The sequence below is a fragment of the Scomber japonicus genome, chromosome 9 (genome assembly GCF_027409825.1).
Source record: "Scomber japonicus isolate fScoJap1 chromosome 9, fScoJap1.pri, whole genome shotgun sequence".
In the NCBI taxonomy this organism is placed as follows: domain Eukaryota; kingdom Metazoa; phylum Chordata; class Actinopteri; order Scombriformes; family Scombridae; genus Scomber; species Scomber japonicus.
Genome location: NC_070586.1, coordinates 6,779,309 through 6,801,618, shown reverse-complemented (window position 1 = coordinate 6,801,618; position 22,310 = coordinate 6,779,309). Strand labels below are relative to the sequence as shown.

Here is a 22,310-nt window from a genome sequence, read left to right as displayed (position 1 = left end):
ACACCTCCAGTCCGGATTTAAGTTTCCAAGATAAAAAAAATAAACTGTGTAATGCAACTCTGAAGGTCTGTATTGTGTTTTTTTACTCCCAGGAGTCCAAGTTTGTCTGTTCACGACATGAAAGATGAGCATTGCAACATAAACCCCACTCCTCCTCCTCCTCCTCCTCCATGAAGCATCCTACTGTAAGACCTTCACTCCAAGTACAATATCAACTGCAGCATTTCTACTGTAAAAACATAACAGAGGGAAATCCAATGTAACACCTCAGTTTAAAGACTTGAAAGTGAATTCAGACATTTTCTTCTAAACGTATCAAATAGGTCATAAATGTATTCTTTGGGGTTGGTTGGCACATGTTGGTATATACATATATGGTGTTATATATCTAGTTCTTTCTTTCTTTGACCAGTAACTTTGTCAGGAAGACAAACGAGGGTCAGACTCCTCCAGATGTGAAGCTCAGAGCAGTCAGAGAGGTGAAAATTAACAATATTGTCATATAAGGACAAAAAAGGCACTTAACAGAATGATTTTTCCTGTTTATGTTCTTTTGGAGCAGGGGATGTGTTAGGTTGTTGTATTTCAATTAAACTAAACATTTTAAATATTTTTTTAAGACTGTATAAACGTTTTATTTTTCCCCATTAAAATAACATAGGGACAACCAACCCCATAGTGTGTGACTACCAATCCCACGATGGGTTAGGGTTAGGGTTGTTAATTAAGACATATTTGACGGCCCACATCTTTTGAACAGAATCAGCTGAAGGAAAGTAAGACCACTCTATTCCTACCTGACACTGTAGGCTTTCATTACAAATTAAAAGGGAATTTATTCAGTTTATGTTTTATGAGGAATTCAAAGGAAAGTAAAAAGTGTGACTACCAACCCCGTTCTCCCCTAACACAAAACAGAAGAAGGCAATTATCAAAAATGAAAAAGGGCCGGTGGATGCTGCTCAAATCAGCAAACAAATATAACCAAAAGATGACTCCTAAACTGGAGCTAAATGTCTATCTGAACAAAGAAAATAAGCCTATCTAAACCTCATCTAGTAATGATGTTAAAAAAAAGCTGCTGATTGCTGGATTGAGATTGGAGCGCTGGACAGCGAAATGCCGCACCAATCAGGAACGCCGCCACTAGAACTAGTCTTTGTGTGCGACGGGCTGAAGGTGAGCAGAGCTAATTAAATGATTGTGACTGTGAGTCTGTGGGTCGATCCCAGAAACTGATTGGGAACCGCCTCCGGGGCTCGCAGCAGTTTTAAAGCCAGTTATCTCCAGCTTCTCTCCCAACTTGTGCCAATGTGAAATGCTTGTAATTTTGCTTGTGTGTAGAAACCAGCCCAAATTATGTGGAGGTGGGCAGCATTTTGGTTCAATTTGGTTTTCTCCTGTTATTGTTGGAGGTTATGTTAGTGGTTTTGTTCTTTCAGTCGGTAAGTCGAGGTGGTTCAGCTATAATTCACTTTGAAGCTAAAGATTTTGAATAAAACCTCAAAAAAAAATGGCTGAAACTTCATCTTTGCCAATAGTTCTTGGGAGATTTCTTGCACATTGCATCAGGATTTCCTCGAGACACCTTTCCACAAGAACATCAACTTTTCATGAGGTAAAAAATCTGCCATGTTTTCAGCTTTGTGACGAAGCATTTTCAGCTATCTGTAGATTTATGCTTGATGGTGATGTTGGTCCGTACACCAACCAATATCTCACCAACTATCACTGAAAGAATGAGACATTGTCCCCTGAAAACTCATCCCAACAGCTTTGGCTTTGGCTTTTCATCTGGTGCCACTAACATTGACTTTTCACCAGGTAAAAAATCTGCCATGTTTTCAGCTTTTGCAACAATGTTCAGTTATGCTAGCAGCGTAGATTTATGCTCGATGGCGATGTCAGTCCATACACCACTTTGGTCCTGACTGAAATATCTCTGCAATTATCACATGAATATCCATAAAATAATGAGACATTGTGCCCTGATGATGTACCCCAACAGCTTTGGCTTTGGGTTTTCATCTGGCGCCACCAACATTGACTTTTCCTGAGGTAAAAAATCTGCCATGTTTTCAGCTTGGTGACGATGGCGATGTCGGTCTGCACACCAACCAATAACTCAGCAACTATCACGTGAATATCCATGAAAGAATGAGACATTGTGCCCTGAAAATAAACCCCAACAACTTTGGCTTTGGCTTTTCATCTGGCGCCACCAACATTGACTTTTCATGCTTTTGCAACGATTTTCAGTTATGCTAGCAGCGTAGATTTATGCTCGATGGCGATGTCGGTCCGTACACCAACTTTCGTCCTGACTGAAATATCTCTGCAACTATCACATGAATGTCCTGAAAGTTAATCCCAACAACTTTGGCTTTGGCTTTTCACACAATATTTTGAGTACTTCCGTGCATATCTCATTATTTTCATTACTGCCTTCAGGTCTTTTATCCCCTCTGCTCTCCGACTGCTGGACAAATCTATATGAGGTCAAGTTGTATCTGTTTGTTATTGCAGCGTGCAGTTGGATACTGTAATGCATTTTTATCATTCAGAGCTCGTATAGCCTTCTTCTTAATGAACTATTTATTGGACTAGGGCCTGCTAACTTTGCACACTGATGTTGCACTTTTGGACACAGCTGCCAACTCTTCTTCTTTCTTCTGTGTTTGTATCTTGTTATTTATGTGTTCGAGTATGTTGTGGTGCGAGCTGTCAAATGAATTGCCCTTCAAGGAATTAATAAAGCTGTCTTGAATCTTGAATATTGAATCTTTCATCTGGCGCTACCAACAGGTCCAAATTTGTACTTGAAACATCTCACCGTCTACTTCATGGACTGGCATGAGATTTGGTGCAGATACGCATGAAGCCCAGACAATGAATCTGAATGCCAGATACCCTTTCCTACTTCATTAATTGCCATGAAATTTGGTACAAACTTTCGTGTCTGTGGCAGATCAGAAAACAGTCATATGGATCATTTTGGAAGACGGTGACCAACATCTGTTTCATTGTTTGGCATTGAAGACTTGTTGGACATAATAATGAAGCAGCACTCCATCATAAACCAATTTTGGTACAGATTTCGGAGCCCAGTGGATGTATCTGAAGGATTCTGTTGATTGCCAGGCTCTTTCCTTTGGCATGTTTGTGTATTTTTAAGTAAAAAATCTCAAAAACTACTTGATTTATTGCCACAAACTTTAGCCTTTCATGTCCGACAGTGACAAACACTTGTTTTGTTGTCTGGTACTGAGGACTTGTTGGACATAACGATGAAGCAGCACCCAATAGTCATAAACCAGTAATTACCAGTGGACTTTTTTTTATGGTAGCAGCTTAAAAAGTGAGGATTTCCAAAAAAGCATAGAGTGTAAAAACCCTCCTTCTTCCAGATCAGGATCTCACGCTTTGAAAACCACTTGTAGGTCTCTCTGTCAAGTGAATACCTGAAATTTAATCTTTATAAAAAGCATGAGCTATAAATCCAATGCTTGGCAGTGGGTGTTTCATCTAATTTCGGTTAACAGCAGCTCCAGCAGATGAAAAGTGAGCCGTGAGGAAAAGTGGAGCTGAACGAAACGCCAGCGTTGGCGAATGACTTGGCTGCGCTCGAGGAAAGAGACAGCAGGTAGAACAAATACCGTCCTCGCTGCCAAATACTGAGCGCGGTGCAGTCAGTGGGCTCCAAAACTGAGCAGGGAGGTAAGAATAAGAGTAGAGCAGCGATGGTGGTGAATGGATAGACGGTTGGAGGTAGAAGGGAGGTAAGGAAAATTGATTACAGTCTTTTCATTTCTTTTTTTGTCTTTGTCATCCTACTTCATTTCTTTTCTTTTTTAAAAAACAACAACTTTGCATTCAGGCAAGTAGGAGGTATTTGCAGTGGTGAGTGTTTTGTGGGTGTTTGGAGGCTGGTGATAATCATTCTTACTTGACAGACTTCACCTTCAAACCTAAAACTCATCTTAAAAAATAGCACATTATACTCACAATGCCATGCACACAAACAACTGAAATCAGGTGTTTGCACAAAAACTGGGGGTGGGAATCACAGACGAACTCGTACGATATTATCATGGATTTCTTCTCACAATAACAATTTAGTTTAGTTATTTAAAAAGGGACAGTGTACATTCATGAACATTTCAAATTAAAATGTAAATGCAGTGGAATTAGTTAAAATAGCTAGTTTTCATCAGTTGTCCCAATATTTCACAACAAAGACGATTCTGCAATACACGATGTATCATTAAGACATAATTACCGACATATCTCAATATAGGTGATTCTGCGATACACGATACATCACAACGAAGGACGTCCTGCAAAATACGATATATTGCAAATAATCTAAGCTACATCACAACAATGGCGATTCTACAATACTCGATATATCATAAAGAAGTAATCAACGATATATCTCAACATAGGCAATTCTGTGATACTCGATATAACACACAGAAATAATCGATGGATCACAACTAAGGTGATTCTGTAATCCACAATATATTACAAAGACATAATCTATAATATATCACGATAAATGTAACTCAAGTAGAAAGAAAAATAGGCGATTCTGCAAAACGTGATATATCACAAAGTAATGATCAATGATGTATAACACAAAAGGCGATTCTGCAATACTCGATATATCACAAAGAATCTACGATATATCGCAACGAAGGTGATTCTACGATACTTGATGTATTTAACATACAATCTATGATATATCGCAATGAAGGTGATTCTATGATACACAATATATCGCAAAGAAATCATTTACAATTAATCTCAACAAAGGCAGTTCTACGATACATGATTTAACACAAAGAAATAATCAACGATATATATCATAACTAAGGTGATTCTACGATACACGAGATATCCCAAAGAGATAATCTACAATATATCACGATAAATGTAACTCAAGTAGAAAGAAAAACATAGGTGATGCCTCAATATATCACAAAAAATCTGCAGTAAACGATATATCACAAAGAATCTACGATATATCGCAACGAAGGTGATTCTGCGATACACGATATGTCGCAAAGAAATCATTTACAATAAATCACAACAAAGGCAGTTCTACAATACTCGATATATCATAAAGAATCAAGCAAATAAGGTGACTCTACGATACACAAGATATCCCAAAGACATAATCTATAATATATCACGATAAATGTAACTCAAGTAGGAAGAAAAACATAAGCGATTCTGTGATATATGATATATCACCAAAAAAAAATCTCTATATATCACAATGAAGACGATTCTGCGATACATGATATATCACAAAGGAATAACCAATATATCACAAAAAAGGCGATTCTGCAGTAAACGATATATCACGTAGAAATAATCCGACGATATATCGCGTTAACTGTAACTGACGAAGAAAGAAAAACATATTTCAAAGAGCAGGAAATACTCAGATGATGTTCAGTATTAATTAACAGTTCATTAGTTTCACATTAAAGAAAAGCCGCCAAGTATAAACATCCAAACACTAAATAACTGCAGCCTCAGCTTGTGTCTCTCACAGAGTCTGAGCCGCTGGAAGTATTTTACAGATCTGATAAGAGACGCTGAAGCTTCCTCAGAGAGCCGCCGTCATACAAATAACACAAAGATTTATTCCTTTTCTGTGGCAATAAACACAACACACACACCACCCGACGACATCACAGACACACACACACACACACACACACACAAACACACACACACACACACACACACACGAGCCGACGATAACTTACTGTGCTGCATTGAAAGCTTTACAAGATTACCGTTAACGTGATGAACAGCAGGGGGCTACAGCTCAGTAATGACATCACACACACACACACACACACACACACACACACACACACACACACACACACACACACACACACACACACACACACACACACACACACACACACACACACACACACACACACACACACACACACACACACACATACACACACACATACACAGGAGAGCCTCAGTTATGTGCAATGATGATGTGAAAACCAGTGGAGGACGATGGAAGTGATGGAAGTGGTTTCTACTAGACACTGAGTATGAGCTTTAAGATACTGTTGTCCTCGAGTCAAGGAAGGAAGGGAGGAAGGGAGGATGGAAGAAGGAAGGAAGGAAGAAGGAAGGAAAGGAGGGAGGATGGAAGGAAGAAGGAAGAGGGAGGGAGGGAGGAAGGAAGGAAAGGAGGGAGGGAGGAAGGTAGAAGGAAGAAAAGGAGGGAGGGAGGGAGGATGGAGGAAAGAAGGAAGGAAGGAAGGAAGGAAGGTAGGAGGGAGGGAGGAAACAAGGAAGGAGTGAGGGAGGAAGAAAGGAAAGAAGGACAAAGGAAAGAAGGAAGGGAGGAAGGAAAGGATGGAGGGAGGGAGGAAGGAGGGAGGTAGGAAGGAAGGAAGGAAGGAAGGAAGGAAAGAGGGAAGGAAAGAAGGAGGGAGGGAGGGAGGAAAGAAGGAAGGAGGAAGGAAGGACAGAAGGGAGGAAAGAAGGAAGGAGGAAGGAAGGACAGAAGGAAGGAAGAAGGGGGATGGAGGAAGGAAAGAAGGAAGGGAGGAAAGAGAGAAGGAGGGAGGAGGGACAGACAGTAGGAAGGAAAGAAGGAAGGAAGGAAGGGAGGAAGGGAGGAGAGAAGGAACAGTCAAAACAGACGGGGTATTTAAGGGTTTAAGATAACGACCATACATTTAAAGAGACACATTTATTTTTGTAATACAAGTTTCTTTTTTTTTTACTTTACTTCTCATACCACACACCGGCTCACACTAATTGGATTTTGTTTGCTTTCATTAGGCTTGACATTAGTGCTGGTGATACCCAACCTGTTTTAAACACAACGTGACTCATCATAACTTTTAATTGGCCTGGCAACTTATTAAAAAAAAAAAAAAAAAAAACATCTCACACATGCATGAACAGCAGAGACCCATAGTTATCACTTCTCCTTAACCCTCCTGTTGTCCTCGTGTCAAGGAAGGAAGGAAGGGAGGAAGAAGGAAGGAAAGTAGGGAGGGAGGAAGGGATGAAGGGTAAGGAAAGGAGGGAGGAAGGAAGGGAGGAAAGGAAAGAAGTAAGGGAGGTAGGAGAGGAAGGAAGGAAGGAAGGAAAGAAGGGAGGAATAAGGAAGGAAGGAAAGGAGGAAGGAAGGAAGGAAGGGAGGAAGAGAGGATGGAAGGGAGGAAGAAGTCAGGAAAGGAGGGAGGAAGGAAGAGAGGGAGGGAGAGAGGGAGGGAGAGAGGGAGGAAAGAAGGAATGAAGGTAGGAAGGATGGAGGAAACGAGGAAGGAGGGAGGAAGAAAGGAAAAGAGGAAGGAAGGAAAGAAGGACAAAGGAAAGAAGGAAGGGAGGAAGGAACAGTCAAAACAGACAGGATCAATTTGACCCGGGAGGACGAAAAGCAGGGAGTAAGGAAGGAGAACAGGAAGGAAGGAAGGAGGGAAAGAAGGAAGGAAGGAAGAAAGAAAGGAGGGAAGGAGGGAGGGAGCGAGGAAGGAAGAAAGGGGGATGGAGGAAGGAAGTGAGGAAAGAGAAAGGAAGGAAAGAAGAAAGGGAAGAAAGAGAGAAGGAGGGATGGAGGAAGGACAGACGGAAGGAAGGAAGGAAGGAAAGAAGGAAAGGAGGAAGGGAGGAACAGTCAAAACAGACAGGGTCAATTTGACCCGGAGGACGACAGGAAGGTTAATAAGACACGAAATAACCATATAAATAAAAAACCCTTCATGCACTCACCTCTGCACGTCTGCATCTCATCCAGGAAGTTGTTAGCGGGGCATCCAGCTGTGCAGACGCCTTGCTGCAGGTGGCTGGCCTGCAGGAGGAGGACTTCCTCCGGTTTGACGCAGCGGAGACAGTCGGAGGCTAAAGGTCCCACACAGGAGCGACACGAAGGATGACAGTCTGGACACCAGGGGAGATGAAAGGTTATCAAAAGGGCAGCAGTGAAGAAGAAAAGGGGGGGCGGCATCCAGGAAGGAAGGAAGGAAGGAAGGAAGGGAGGAAAGAAAGAAAGAGAGAAGGAGGGAGGGAGGGAGGAAGGAAGGAAGGAAGGAAGGAAGGAAGGAAAGAAGGAGGGAAGGAGGAAGGAAAGAAGGAAAGAAAGAAAGAAGGAAGGGAGGAAGGAAAGAGTGAAGGAGGGATGGAGGGAGGAAGGAAGGAAGGAAAGATGGAAGGAAAGATGGAAGGAAAGAAAGAAGGAAGGGAGGAAGGAAAGAGTGAAGGAGGGATGGAGGGAGGAAGGAAGGAAGGAAGGAGGGATGGAGGAAGTAAGGAAGGAAGGAAGGAGGGACGGAAAGAAAGAAGGAAGGGAGGAAGGAAAGAGTGAAGGAGGGATGGAGGGAGGAAGGAAGGAAGGAAGGAGGGATGGAGGGAGGAAGGAAGGAAGGAAGGAAAGATGGAAGGAAAGAAAGAAGGAAGGGAGGAAGGAAAGAGTGAAGGAGGGATGGAGGGAGGAAGGAAGAAAGGAGGGATGGAGGGAGAAAGGAAGGAAGAAAGGAAAGAAGGAGGGACAGAGAAAGGAAAGAAGGAAAGAAAGAAGGAAGGGAGGAAGGAAAGAGTGAAGGAGGGATGGAGGAAGTAAGGAAGGAAGGAAGGAGGGACGGAAAGAAAGAAGGTAGGGAGGAAGGAAAGAGTGAAGGAGGGATGGAGGGAGGAAGGAAGGAAGGAAGGAAAGATGGAAGGAAAGAAAGAAGGAAGGGAGGAAGGAAAGAGTGAAAGAGGGATGTAGGGAGGAAGGAAGGAAGGAAGGAGGGATGGAGGGAGGAAGGAAGGAAGGAAGGAAAGATGGAAGGAAAGAAAGAAGGAAGGGAGGAAGGAAAGAGTGAAGGAGGGATGGAGGGAGGAAGGAAGGAAGGAAGGAGGGATGGAGGGAGAAAGGGAGAAAGGAAGGAAGGAAGGAAAGAAGGAGGGACGGATAAAGGAAAGAAGGAAGCAAAGAAAGAAGGAAGGGAGGAAGGAAAGAGTGAAGGAGGGATGGAGGGAGGAAGGAAGGAAGGAAGGAGGGATGGAGGGAGAAAGGAAGGAAGGAAGGCTTGCTTACTTTGGCAGGAGTCGTCCTGGGAGTAGAGTCCTTCCCCGCAGGCGTCCACACACTGTCCCTGGTGGAGCAGGAGGCCGTCCGCACACAGAGTACACTGGGACACGGACGGACCCCAACATGACACACAGGAGCTGTGGCAGGCTGGGGAGGAAGAGGAAGAGGGAGAGGAAGAGGAAGAGGAAGAGGAAGAGGAAGAGGAAGAGGAAGAGGAAAGAATGAATACAAAACATGATGATTTACATATGAAAAATATAATCTCAGTTTAATAAACCTTTGATTTGAAGAGCATTATAATAAATTAAGTAGTATTGTAGATTATAAGAATAGTCCAGGTAGGTTTTTAGGTCAGTCTGCATACCTGACATACTTTAAGTTGAACAGAACTTTGTGAGAATTCATATAAAAGTGAGATTTATTGCAGTTTCTTTTCTTTTTATTTAAAGTTTGTGAATAACTTGGTTTAACCCTTGTGTCGTCCTCCCGGGTCAAATTGACCCTGTCTGTTTTGACTGTTCCATCTTTCCTCCCTCCCTCCCTTCCTTCCTTCCTTCCTTCCTTCTCTCTTTCCTCCCGTCCTTCTTTCCTTCCTCCATCCCTCTTACTTCCTTCCTTCTGTCCTTCCTTCCTCCCTCCCTCCTTCTTTCCATCCCTCCTTCCTTCCTTCCTCCTTCCCTCCTTCTCTCTATCTTTCCTCCCACCTACCTTCCTCCCTTCCTTCTTTCCTTTGTCCTTCTTTCCCTCCTACCTTCTTCCTCCCTTTCTTCCTCCCTCCCTTCCTCCCTCATTTCCTTCCTTCTTCCTTCTTTCCTCCCTTCCTTCCGTCTGTCCTTCCTTCCTTCCTCCCTCCCTCCCTCCTTTCCTTCCTTCCTTCATTCCCTCTTTCCTTCCTCCCTCCCTTCATTCCCTCTTTCCTTCCTCCCTCATTTCCTTCCTTCTTCCTTCCTTCCTCCCTCCATCCCTCCTTTCTTTCCTTCTTCCTCCCTTCCTTCCTCATTTCCTTCCTTCTTCCTCCCTTCCTTCCTCCTTTCCTCCCCCCTTTAACACATTTTTATGCCTGACTGAGGTGTAAATTTTGCAAACAGACAGTAGAGAAGTTATATTAAAAAATTACAAGGTTGGAGCTTCTTCTTCTTCTTCTTCTGTATTAAACTACTTAAAGCTGCAGTAGATGAAAACATGGCATGTGTGATCATAGACATCAGCAGCTGGAATAATTATGAGGCAGAACGAGAAAATATTGATTATAAGTTTCTTTAACCAAATTTTTGCAAAGCCCCTTTATTATTTAGGTCAGTCCACCTACCTGACATACTTAAAGTTGAGACTTTGAATGCCAGAACTTTGTGAGAATTCAAATAAAATTGAGATTTATTGCACCTTTTCTTATTTTTAGTTAAATATGTGTATATAACTTAGCATAAAATACAATAAAATTACCAAATAAGATGAGATTTGAACAGTTTTTATGCCTGACTGAGGGGTACATTTTGCAAACAGACAGTAGAGAAGTTATATTAAAAAATTACAAGCTTGGAGCTTCTTCTTCTTCTTCTGTATTAAATTACTTAAAGCATCCATTTAAAGCTGCAGTAGATGAAAACATGGCATGTGTGATCATAGACGAGAAAAAGTTGATTTTAACCACATTTTTTATTATTTAGGGTCAATCCTGACATACTTAAAGTTAAAATTAAAGAGTCAGAACTTTGTGAGAATTCATATAAAAGTGACATTTATTGCACTTGCTCTGAAAATGTGTGTATGGCTTAGCTTTAATACAATAAAATGAACAAATAAGTAGGGCTGTCCGCGTTAACGCGTAAGTCGCGTTAATTTTTTTTTATCGCATTTTAATTTTGCAAGCCTTTTTGTCCCTTCTCCTGACCCGTAGACGGCTCCTCTAGCTGTAGCGCTATGCTTTGAAGTGGCCTCCTGCAGTAAACCTACCGCGCTGATGGAAAGTAAGAGAGCTACTGGACTTTTGAACGGCTTGTTTAACTTTAAAACACTTCCAGACGCTTCAGTTGACAAGTCAAAAGTAAAATGCAACCTGTGTCAACCCTAACCCTAACCCTCCACGCTAAACACCCAGGTGCAGCCAAGCCAGCCTCAGCTCCACCAAAGGACCATTTTGGAGTGTGGGAGTCGCAGCAGAGCCGTGATTGATTCCCAGTTAAGACACTCTGGTAAGAAATGCTTTACATTATGGGCTTAAAACTGCCTTCAAATGTAAAATAACAGGATTTTAAACATTTAAGCAATTCAAAATGCGATTAATCGTGATTAACTATGGAAATTTTGCGATTAATCTCGATTAAAAAAATTAATCGTTTGACAGCCCTACAAATAAGATGAGATATTAAATGTTTTTATGCCAGAATAAGGTGTAAATTCAGCATATTGACAATGAAGAAGTGAAAAATTATGCTGTAGCTGCTTTTTCTTCTTCATTTCTTAAAGCCTCCACTTAAACTGCAGTAGATGAAAACATGTGTAATGTATGTGTGGTCATAGAAAAACTCGCTTTATTAAAATAAATGACCAGCAGCACACAAAAGACCCAGAAAATATTGATTAAAATATTCTTTAACCGACTTTATGAACATTTGTTTTAATTAGGAAACACCTGCTAACATTAATCAACCTGTAAGAGTCTAACCTACCTCTGCATCTGCTGTGGTTGTCTTGGTAATGGTGAGTCGGACACTGGGAAATACATTTCCCATGATGCATCGAGGTCCCCGGGGGGCAGCTCATGCACTTGGGGTTGTCAGGGAAACAGGAGGCACAGGACGAATCGCAGGCTGTGAACAGCAGAGAGTAGATGTTAGGAGGATGCTGCTCCCAATGAGAAAACTCAACTGTGATCAATTTAAACATGAATGAATTATAATCAGTTTAAGAGCAAAGTCTCACTGCTGTGGAACGTTAGTAGAACTTCTTACTGTAGTTTAAACAGCTATAAAAAAACAAACAACAACTTGATGAAGATATAAAAACTTTCCAAATAAATTCAACAAGGAAGATAAAAATTTTATATGAGTTGGCAAGATGATAAATTCAAAAATACCTTAAAAATAGTTTTAAAAGCAGCATCAGGTTTGTTAAAATGTATTTTTGTTGGTTTTATATCAATTGAAATGACATTTGCACCATTTTTTACCAAAACTAAAACTGAATGCTTCTGAAAATGTCAAATGGTGTAACCACAAAAGAATTATACATATTAAATATTTTATCCACCTACAGTGTATTTAAGTGGACTTATACTAATAATGACTTCATTTTAAAACATCAAATGAAAATAAAAATGGATTAAATGGATTAAAAGCAGAAATGTGATACTGGGTCCACATAAAAAGAATGTGTGCAAGTTATTCATACGTTTATTTTCACATTTTAACCCTTTAAACAAGTCAAAATATGTTCAGGTAATCGTTGACTTACATTTTACTCTAGAGTTCATTTTGCATGTTTGTGTGTGTGTAGCGGTTCATAATGACATGTGAACACGCTCCGACTCGTCTGTCTTTCAGTCTAAACAGAGGCTTAAATCAGGAAAAAAGTTAAAGCACGCTGGAGGGCAAATAAAAAAGAAAGAAAAGAAGACACCTATCAAATGAAACACAGGAAACCCCTGAGGAAGAAAAAGGATGTTGACATTTCTTAAATAGACCTCAGAGCAAAAACTGGCAGATTCTAATACGTTTGACCTTTTTCGCCAAAAAAAAAAAGAAGGTGGTTCCCTACTCGTTTCTGACATTTTCTTTTAGAGTGCTTCAACTTCCAACTTCAACTTTAACATTAAGCTGCAGGAAAACAAGCTTCCAGGTGAAAGAAAAGACTGGGCTACATTCTGCCGAGTTCAGCGTCACCCTCGGGGAAGCCTATTCTCGCTCCTCTTCATCTTAACGCTCCGAAATAGAAACCATCCATATTCATACAGGATCTCTTTATTCTGCTGCTGCTGCTGAAGCTGCTGAATCCTCATTAGTGCAAAAAAAAGAGAGAGAGAGCGAGAAAGAAAGAGAGAGATCCTAATTATTGTATTTTCTTAAATTGTTTGTTGGCCAACTTCGACTACTGCTGAGTTATCGTTTTGGCACCGCATGGGATTGATGTTGGCAAGAGAAGCTCCAGGAGGACAAACAAAAAAAAAATTAATAAATAAAAAACAAAAAAAACAAACCTTCACCTTCAGTTCACTTCAATATTAAACTTCTTCTTGTCTCCCATGATGTTTTGTGTTTACTGTTTACAGCACCAGAACTTTCTTTGACCCTTAATTAATCTGATATAAGATACTTAGAGAACTTAGAATCCTTATTGAGTTCCGTTGCTATAGCAATGCAGTATTCCGGATGGACGGAATGATTTAAGTTCCGTTGCTATAGCGATGCAGTATTTCTGATGGACGGAATGATTTGAGTTCCGTTGCTATGGCGATGCAGTATTCCGGATGGACAGACTGATTTTAAAGGCTTTTTAGGATGACAGAGGTTTTGTTATGAGTCACGTTGACTTGACAGCAAATGCATTTTATTTTTTTTACTATAATTTAGTTTTTTATTCCTCTAGCTTCCTGTCAAACATGTCTGAACGGCTCAAGTTCTCCAAAAGAAAGCCAGAAAAATAAGAAATCTGTACACAACAATAAAAAACTGAAATGAAGTGAGTTCACTAAAAAGAAACTTTAAAAAGTAAAGTAAAATAATATCTATCTTCCAAAAGTGTCACAATTTAGAGCTGAATTGTTTAGAGTAGCTCAATTAGACTATTCATTTATTTACAATTCACTGGAGGAAATGTGTTTTTTCTTATTTTAACTTTACTTTGACTCCTCACCCTTTTCCTATCAACATGTCTGTCCTTCCTTCTTTTCCTTCTCTTTCATCTGCCCTTACTTCCTTCCCTTCCTTGCTTCCTTCTTTCCCTCTTTCATTCCCTCCATATTTCTTTCCTTCCTTACTTCCTCACTGTCTCCTTTTCCTTCCTTCCTTCCTTCCTTGCATCCATCCATCCATCCGTACATCCATCCATCCATCCTCTTTAATGACATCATTGTTTTTTAACGTACATCCTTCTATAACAGAGTAGAAAGTGAGAACCCATTTTACCGTAACAGACTCCTTCCTTCCTTCCTTCCTTCTTTCCATCCATCCATCCATCCATCCATCCATCCATCTCTTTAATGACATCATTGTTTTTTAACGTACATCCTTCTTTAATAGAGTAGAAAGTGAGAACCCATTTTACCGTAGCAGACTCCTTCCTTCCTTCCTTCCTTCCTTCCTTCCTTCCTTCCTTCCTTCCTTCCTTCCTTCCTTCCTTCCATCCATCCATCCATCCATCCATCCATCCATCTCTTTAATGACATCATTGTTTTTTAACATACATCCTTCTTTAACAGAGAATATTTAAAGTAGTCATTTTACCGTAGCAGACTCCTTCCTGACTGTAGAAACCAGCGCTGCAGTCTGGGACACATTCTCCGTTTTTAAGCAAGGCGGCCGGGTCCGAACACGAGGAACACTCCTGCTGGCTCGGCCCGCTGCACTCTGAACACGACTCATCACAACCTGGTGGAAAAATAAAGAGATAAATGTTCCTTCAGTGTTTATTTAGAGTAAGATAAAAGTGTTAAGAGTTTTAAATAGACACAGCAGAGTTTATGTTTAAGTTCATTTATTATAAATCTGAGAGGAAATCACAACACAGCGATGTGAGACTGAGCTGTAAATCAGGGATGTTAAACATGAGGCACGTGGGCCAGAACCGGCCCGCTGAGGGGTTTAATCCGGCCCACTTTCCTTCCTGTCTTCTTTTCCTTCCTTCTTTCCTTCCTCCCTTTCGTTCTTCTTTCCTTCCTCCCTTTCTTTCTTCTTTCATTCTTTAATTCCCTCCGTCTTTCTTTCTTTCTTTTTTTCTCTTTCTTTCCTTCCTGTCTTCTTTTCCTTACCTCCTTTCTTCCTTCCTTCTGTCCTTCCTCCCTTTCTTTCTTCTTTCCCTCTTTCCTTCCCTCCATCTTTCTTTCTTTCCTTCCTGTCTTCTTTTCTTTCCTTCTTTCTTTGTTTCTTTCTTTCCTTCCTAACTTCTTTTCCTTCAATCATTCCTTTCTTCCCTCCTTTCTTCCTTCCTTCCTGTCTTCTTTTCCTTCCTTCCTACCTGTCTTTTTCTCCTTCATTCCTTCCTTACTTCCTGTCTTCTCTTCCTTCCACCATTGCTTCCCTCCTTCATTCCTTTCCTCCTTCCTTCCTGTCTTACTTTCCTTCCTTCCATCATTGCTTTCTTCCTTCCTTCCTTCCTTCCTGACTTATTTTCCTTCTTTCCTTTCCTGCTCCCTTCCTTCTTTCTTTCCTTCCATCTTTCCTTCCTTCATCCATTCCTCCCTCTCTTCCTTCCATCTTCCCTTCCTGTCTTCCCTTCCTTCTATCCCTCCCTTCCTTCCATCTTTTGACACTCCAGTTATAAAGTAAAAACAAGCCTCCACTTCCTCCTCTATTAAACATGACACTAATGTAACCAAGACAACCATAAAAAACAGACATGAAGGAGCCGCTGAGATGGATTACATAAATATAGACGCTTTTTAAAAAATCTCTGCCTGGAGGAAGAACAGAAAGAAACCATCCGAGAAAATAAAGCTATACTCGAAGCAGGACTTGAAAAATAGAAAGCAGGGAAGAACCATTTGTGATTTGTAATAAATGAGCTAAAACACTCTGAGACTTCTGGACATGTGGGAATAAAATGTTATCATCATAAATGTTCCACCATTGGTCATTGAGTGTGTGTGTGTGTGTGTGTGTGTGTGTGTGTGTGTGTGTGTGTGTGTGTGTGTATGTGTGGTCTAAGTCGTTACCATTGGTGTTTTATGAGCTATTAAAAGCAACACTAGCAACAGTGGTGAGCTGAGCTATGTGGGGAGTCTATGTAAAAATGTAAGTGTGTGTGTGTGTGTGTGTGTCAGTGTGTGTGTGTCAGTGTGTGTTCATGTGTGTGTGGGTGTGGGTGTCAGTGTGTGTGTGTGTGTGTGTCTGACAGTGACAGAAACACAAAGAGAGACAGAAATAAACCAGAAAGGTCACACACACACACACATACACACACACACACACACACACACACACATACTGAGACACACACACACACACACACACACACACACACACACACACACACACACACACACACACACACACACACACACACACACACACACACACACACACACACACACACACACTCCCTCATGTGTTGTTTGGGTTCATTTTGATTGTTCAGAGTTTTAAAAAAGGAGGATTGGGAATAGAAAAAGTTCTTTCCTTCATCCGTCACCCTTTTCAAACATTGAGTAGTTATTATTTTCTTGTTTATCTACAGTTTGCTGTCATCTCTTCATCTCAGTACAGGACAGGAAGTCCAAAAATGTTCCTCAAAATCTGAAAACGCAGTTAAAAGTTGACAGCCCTTTTCTCAGTTGAGCTTGACAACACAAATATTTGGCTGATAAGACCGAAAAGTCTTCTCGTAGATCTCATGAATCCTGACAACAGCTCCATTAATATTACATTGGTTTGTGGACTGCTGCTCGGAAACCAATAGTTTCGAATCTAGGCAGCGTCATCTTGAAAATTTCAGGTGCATGCTGGGAAAAATAAAAACACAGATTCTACTTATATGGGCATGAGGCGGGGCCATGGGCGGAGCGGGGAGGTTGCTATGGTTGCGAGGGCTGGATCTCGAGGACATTGGTCAATCAACCTGTCAATCAGGACGTAGCCACGCCCTAATGCATACCCTGCTTTATCATCACATATAAAATCAGGGAGGCCAAAATGTCCCAAATGAACATCATACTGCATTGAAGAAGGCTTTAAACTAGCGATTGAGACCATAAACACATTTTGAAAACGTTTACTGAGGTTAGAAATCAAGTGAGAAGTTGGTGAATTCTCCATTGACTTGTATAGAGACGGTCGCCCCCTGGTGGCCTTTTGATAGAATGCAGTTCTAAGTTAGCTCCGCATTGGCCTCATTTCAGAGGACCAGAACTCCCCGCCTGGTCTTTATAAGCATCAAGAGTAAATCATAGACGGATGTAATGGAGAGAATCCGGTCGTTTTTCAAAATAAAACATCGTTCAGACTCAGATAATAAATAAAACGGAAATAATGCCATACAAGGTTAAGTATGAAGGTGTAAGAAGAAAACGAAGCGCGCACACACACACACACACACACACACACACACACACACACACACACACACAGGTTGTAGAGGTCGAAGATTAAGACGTAAATGAAGAAAAGGGAAGAGAAAAAAAAGACAGACAGAAGAAAGAGTGTAGAAGTGTGAGGAGAATTTAGAAAGTGAGCTAAACACATCAGGATGAAGGAGATATTCATAAGAGGCGAGTGTAATTAATTTAATCAGCACCATTTAGAAAAACGCTGATTAAAATCTCTCCTTAATTAACGAGAGACGACAGAAGTTTCGCTAAAATCGTAGAAAGTTGTTAGAAAGCAGCGTGAGATAAATCTTATCCTCCTCATTCTGCTCCTCGCTGCTCATTTCTCACCTTTTTTATTTCTGCTTTCTCTCTTTTTTTGTTTCTTTATCACGTTGAAAAACACACAAACGCACCAGGAGCACCACAAACAAACGCTCCGTCACACGTTATGTAATTCCAGGCATATTAAATGTGTTTTAATCCTCTTGTCATTCAGCTATTTTTACTCTCTCTCATGCTGAGCCGTACTCCATTTCTACCGATGCCTCCACCTGAGTCGCTGTCATGTTTTAATATTTTATCTTAGCGGAGGAGAAAATGGAAAAAAAAAGGGTCATGTGATCAGTGCTGTTTATTTATCTGTAGTTTGCAGAATAGCTCAAATATACTTGATATGTTTCAGTAATAAAAAATAGAAAGATTTATTTATTTATTTTTAATTTATTATTATTTATTTATTTGTATTATTATTATTATTATTTGATTTATTTAATTTATTATTATTTATTTATTTGTATTATTATCATTATTTTTTATTATTTTATTTATTATTATTTTATTTATTTATTTTTTATTTATTATTATTTATTTATTTGTATTATTATTTTATTTATTTATTTTTAATTTATTATTATTTTTATTATTATTTGATTTATTTATTTTTAATTTATTATTATTTTTATTATTATTTTATTTATTCATTTTTAGTTTATTATTATTTATTTATTTGTATTATTATTATTATTTTATTTATTTTTGAGTGTGTTTTTTGTCAATTTTATTTTATTTATTATTATTTATTTTATTTTATTTATTTATTTTTCTCACAGTTAATTGTATTTATTTCTATCTACTGTATTTCTGTTTGATTATTATCATTATTATTGCTATTATAATGACCTATATGTGCCTTCTTGTTCTGTATTGTTCTCTGTAAAACTAACAAAATGTAATAAACAGATGTTTAAAAAATAAATAGTTGAGCAAATGTTCCTCAGACAAGTTTCAAATCTCTGCACATTAAAGGCCGAATGAGAAAGATTTACCTTTTAAAAACAGAAATAATCCTCTCACTCATCATTATGATCCATAGTTGTGTCTGTAGCTGCACACACTTTTCCCTTTGTGTGATTTCTCTTATTTTGCAGTGTTTGGGACGTTTCTAGGTGTCAACTTTTGGGTTTAAGCTGTCGTTGAGTTGAAGAGGAGGATGAGGAGGAGGAGGAGGGGGGGCCGACTTTAAATGTTTTGTTTAAAAATAAAAGCAACTTATTCTTCCTTTACTTCTCATATTTTAAAGACATGAATACAAATAGGTAACTGCCTGGAAGCTGAGAAATCAATCTAAATGTCTGTATTAGGCCAGAAATAGGATCTAATCTGGTCCACTGGATGATTTGACTTATTTAAGTTATGAAAGTATGAAAATGACTCATTCACCATTCACAGTCAAAAACGTCCAATTTGAGAATAACTGACTTATAATAATGTGATTCAGAGCTTGGACACATTTGATTTCTTTAACCATGGTAACCTCACATTTGACAGCCCTGGTTTATGGGACTACTGTATTTGTCTATTGTGAACAAGCTTGATGGAAGGAAGGAAGGAAAGGCAGATGGAGGAAGGAAGGAAGGAAGGAAGGAAGGAAGAAAGGAAGGAAGGAAGGAAGGAAGGAAGGAAGGAAGGAAGGAAGGAAGGAAGGAAAGAAGGAAGGAAGGAAGGAATGAAGGAAGGAAGGAAGGAATGAAGGAAGGAGGGAAGATAGAAGGAGGGAGGGAGGGAGGAAGGGAGAAAAGAAAAGAGGAAGGGAGGAAGAAAGGAAGAAAGGAAAGAAGGACAGAGGGAAGAAGGAAGGGGGGAAGGTAGGGGGAGGAAGGAAGGAAGGAAGGAAGGAGGAAGGAAGGAAGGAAGGAAGGAACTGGCCCGCCGAGGGGTCCAATCCGGCCCCTTTTCCTTCCCTCCTTCGCTCCTTCCATATTTCCTTCCTCCCTTTCTTTCCTTCCTGTCTTCTTTGCATTCCTTTTATCCTTCCTTCCATCTTTCCTTACTTTCTTTCTCATGTCCTTCTGTCCTTCATTTCTTTCTTCCATCCTTCATTCTGTCCGTCCATCATATCTTTCTTCCCTCCTTCCTTCCTTCCATCTTTCTTTCCTGTCTCCTTTTCGTTCCTTCCTTCCTTTTTTTCTTCCCTCCCTCCTTCCTTTCTTTTTGTGTTTCATTCTGTGTAAAATAAGTTGAAGCTGTTGTTGAATCATCTTCTGTCAGGTTCAGACTGACAGATGAAATAGTTTCCAGCTCTCTTTTCAACTTTTATGATTCTCATCATTTCCTGTTTCCTTGCAGTCATCTGTTTCTATCTTCCCTCTCTTTATCTGTGTTTCTGAAGTGTGTTTCTCTCTCTCTCTCTCTTTCTCCATCCCTTTCTTTCTCTCCCCTCAGCCCTTCAAGCTTCACTCTGGATATCTTGTCATCTCTCTTTCTGCTTGTGTGAGTTTCTCTTTCAGGTGTTTTTTCATTCATCATGTCCAGTTTCACTCTTTTTCTTTCTACCTTCTTTCATTCTTTCTTAAACCTCGCTGTTGTCCTCGAGCTTTTCTTTCTTTTCGTTCTCTTCATCTTCTTGTTCCTCTTCATTTTTTTGTTCCTTTTCTTACTCTTGTTTCTCTACATTATCATCTTCTTCTTCTTCATGTTCCTCTTCTTCGTCATATTCCCTCTTCTTCACGTTCCTCTTCTTTTTCATCTTCATGTTCCTCTTCTTCCTCTTCTTCACGTTCCTCTTCTTCCTCTTCTTCACGTTCCTCTTCTTCTTCACATTCCTCTTCTTCTTCATGTTCCTCTTCTTCACGTTCCTCTTCTTCTTCACGTTCCTCTTCTTCTTCACATTCCTCTTCTTCTTCATGTTCCTCTTCTTCACGTTCATCTTCTTCATCTTCATGTTCCTCTTCTTCCTCTTCTTCATGTTCCTCTTCTTCACGTTCATCTTCTTCATCTTCATGTTCCTCTTCTTCCTCTTCTTCATGTTCCTCTTCTTCTTTTTCATGTTTCTCTTCTTCTTCTTCTTCTTTATGTTCCTCTTCTTCTTCATGTTACATGTTCCTCTTCTTCTTTTTCATGTTTCTCTTCTTCTTCTTCATGTTCCTCCTCTTCTTCTTCATGTTTCTCTTCTTCTTCTTCTCCTTCATGTTCCTCTTCTTCTTCTTCTTCTTCATGTTCCTCTTCTTCTTCACGTTCCTCTTCTTCTTCTACATGTTCTTCTTCTACTTTTTCTTTTCCATCTTCTTCTTGTTCCTCCTCTTCTTCATTTTGTTCCTCTTCTTCTTTTTCAAGTCCCTCTTCTTCACATTCTTCTTGTTCTTCATGTTCCTCGTCTCATTCTTGCTCTCTCTATTTGCCCTCTTCTTCTTCTTCATGTTCCTCTTCTCCTTCTTCCTCTCTCTATCTGCCCTCTTCTTCTTCTTCAGTCAAATAACTAACTCCAGTAAATATATTTGCTGTCTATCATGTGTGCAGTTTCTAATTAATCTACTGCATCTATGCCTCATTAGGTTTCCCACAGCTGCTTACAAAATAAAAGCATTTTAATATAAATATAAATCTGAACATCTTTTTAATCTGAAAATACCCACTGTCTCCCTCTCAGCAACAGATATGCTTGTTCATATATTTTATTCACTATTTTTTTTGCAGCTGAAGCAAAAAAAATGACAAAACAGGCATCTATAAGCATTCTGTATAAGATGGGATTCCTACAGTTATAGGGCTGGGTCACACACACACGCACACGCACTCACACACACACACCAAAAAATGGTAATAGCCAACAAGGGAATTACACGTCCTTTACTTTGCCCCGTGCAGGAAAGCAATTTATTTTCCTGTGCAGCCTGAAGCGCAAAGTTATCAGCAAATGTAATCCAAGCTGGCCCGATTCCAAAAATCTCCTCTAAAGCCTACTCTGCATAAACCAGGTGATGGGAGGGGGAGCTGGGGGGGGGGGTGAATGCACAGTCACACGACACAGCAGATAATCTTCACTCTCACTGTCCTTCTGGGACGAGCGGACACACACACACACAAACACACACACGATGACTGAGCCCCAGCGCTGCAGGTCGACATCCAGACCAAACCTCCAGTGATAAAACCAGATGAGGCGAGAGATTCTGCAATTAGACCGAACATGGAGGGAAATACGTGAAAGAAAATAAGATAAAACAGGAAGTCAGCCGTATTGGAGTGAAATCAGAAATGGGATCAGGTTTGCATGTGATTGCATTTTTCCTGATATCTGATTACTGAGAGTAAAAACCTTTCTATTTATTATTATTTTAAAAGCTGAAACCTGAAACCACTGAAGAGATATGATCTGAAGGAAGGAAGGAAGGAAGGAAGGAAGGAAGGAAGGAAGGAAGGAAGGAAGGAAGGAAGGAAGGAAGGAAGGAAGGAAGGAAGGAAAAGAAGACAGGACGGAAGGAAAGAAGACAGGAAGGAAGAAAAGGAGGAAGGAAGGAAGGAAGGACAGAGGGAAGCAAGGAAGGAAGGACTGAAAGAAGGAGGAAGGAAGGAAGGAAGGAAGGACTGAAAGAAGGAAGGAAGGACTGAAAGAAGGAAGGAAGGAAGGACTGAAGGAAGGAAGGAAAGAAAGAAGGAAGGACAGAGGGAAGCAAGTATGGCAAGACTGAAAGAAGGAAGGAAGGAAAAGAAGGCGGGAAAGAA

The 22,310-nt window shown here is 40.1% G+C and overlaps 1 protein-coding gene across 1 annotated transcript in view; it reads right to left on the bottom strand.

Moving 5' to 3' along the window:
- The window catches only part of fras1 (Fraser extracellular matrix complex subunit 1), a 274,524-nt gene that overhangs the window by 185,715 nt on the left and 66,499 nt on the right, over positions 1–22,310 (bottom strand). Inside the window, 4 exon segments of the mRNA XM_053325459.1 lie at positions 7,771–7,938; positions 9,077–9,217; positions 11,740–11,880; positions 14,512–14,655. Coding sequence (XP_053181434.1) covers positions 7,771–7,938; positions 9,077–9,217; positions 11,740–11,880; positions 14,512–14,655 — 594 coding nt within the window.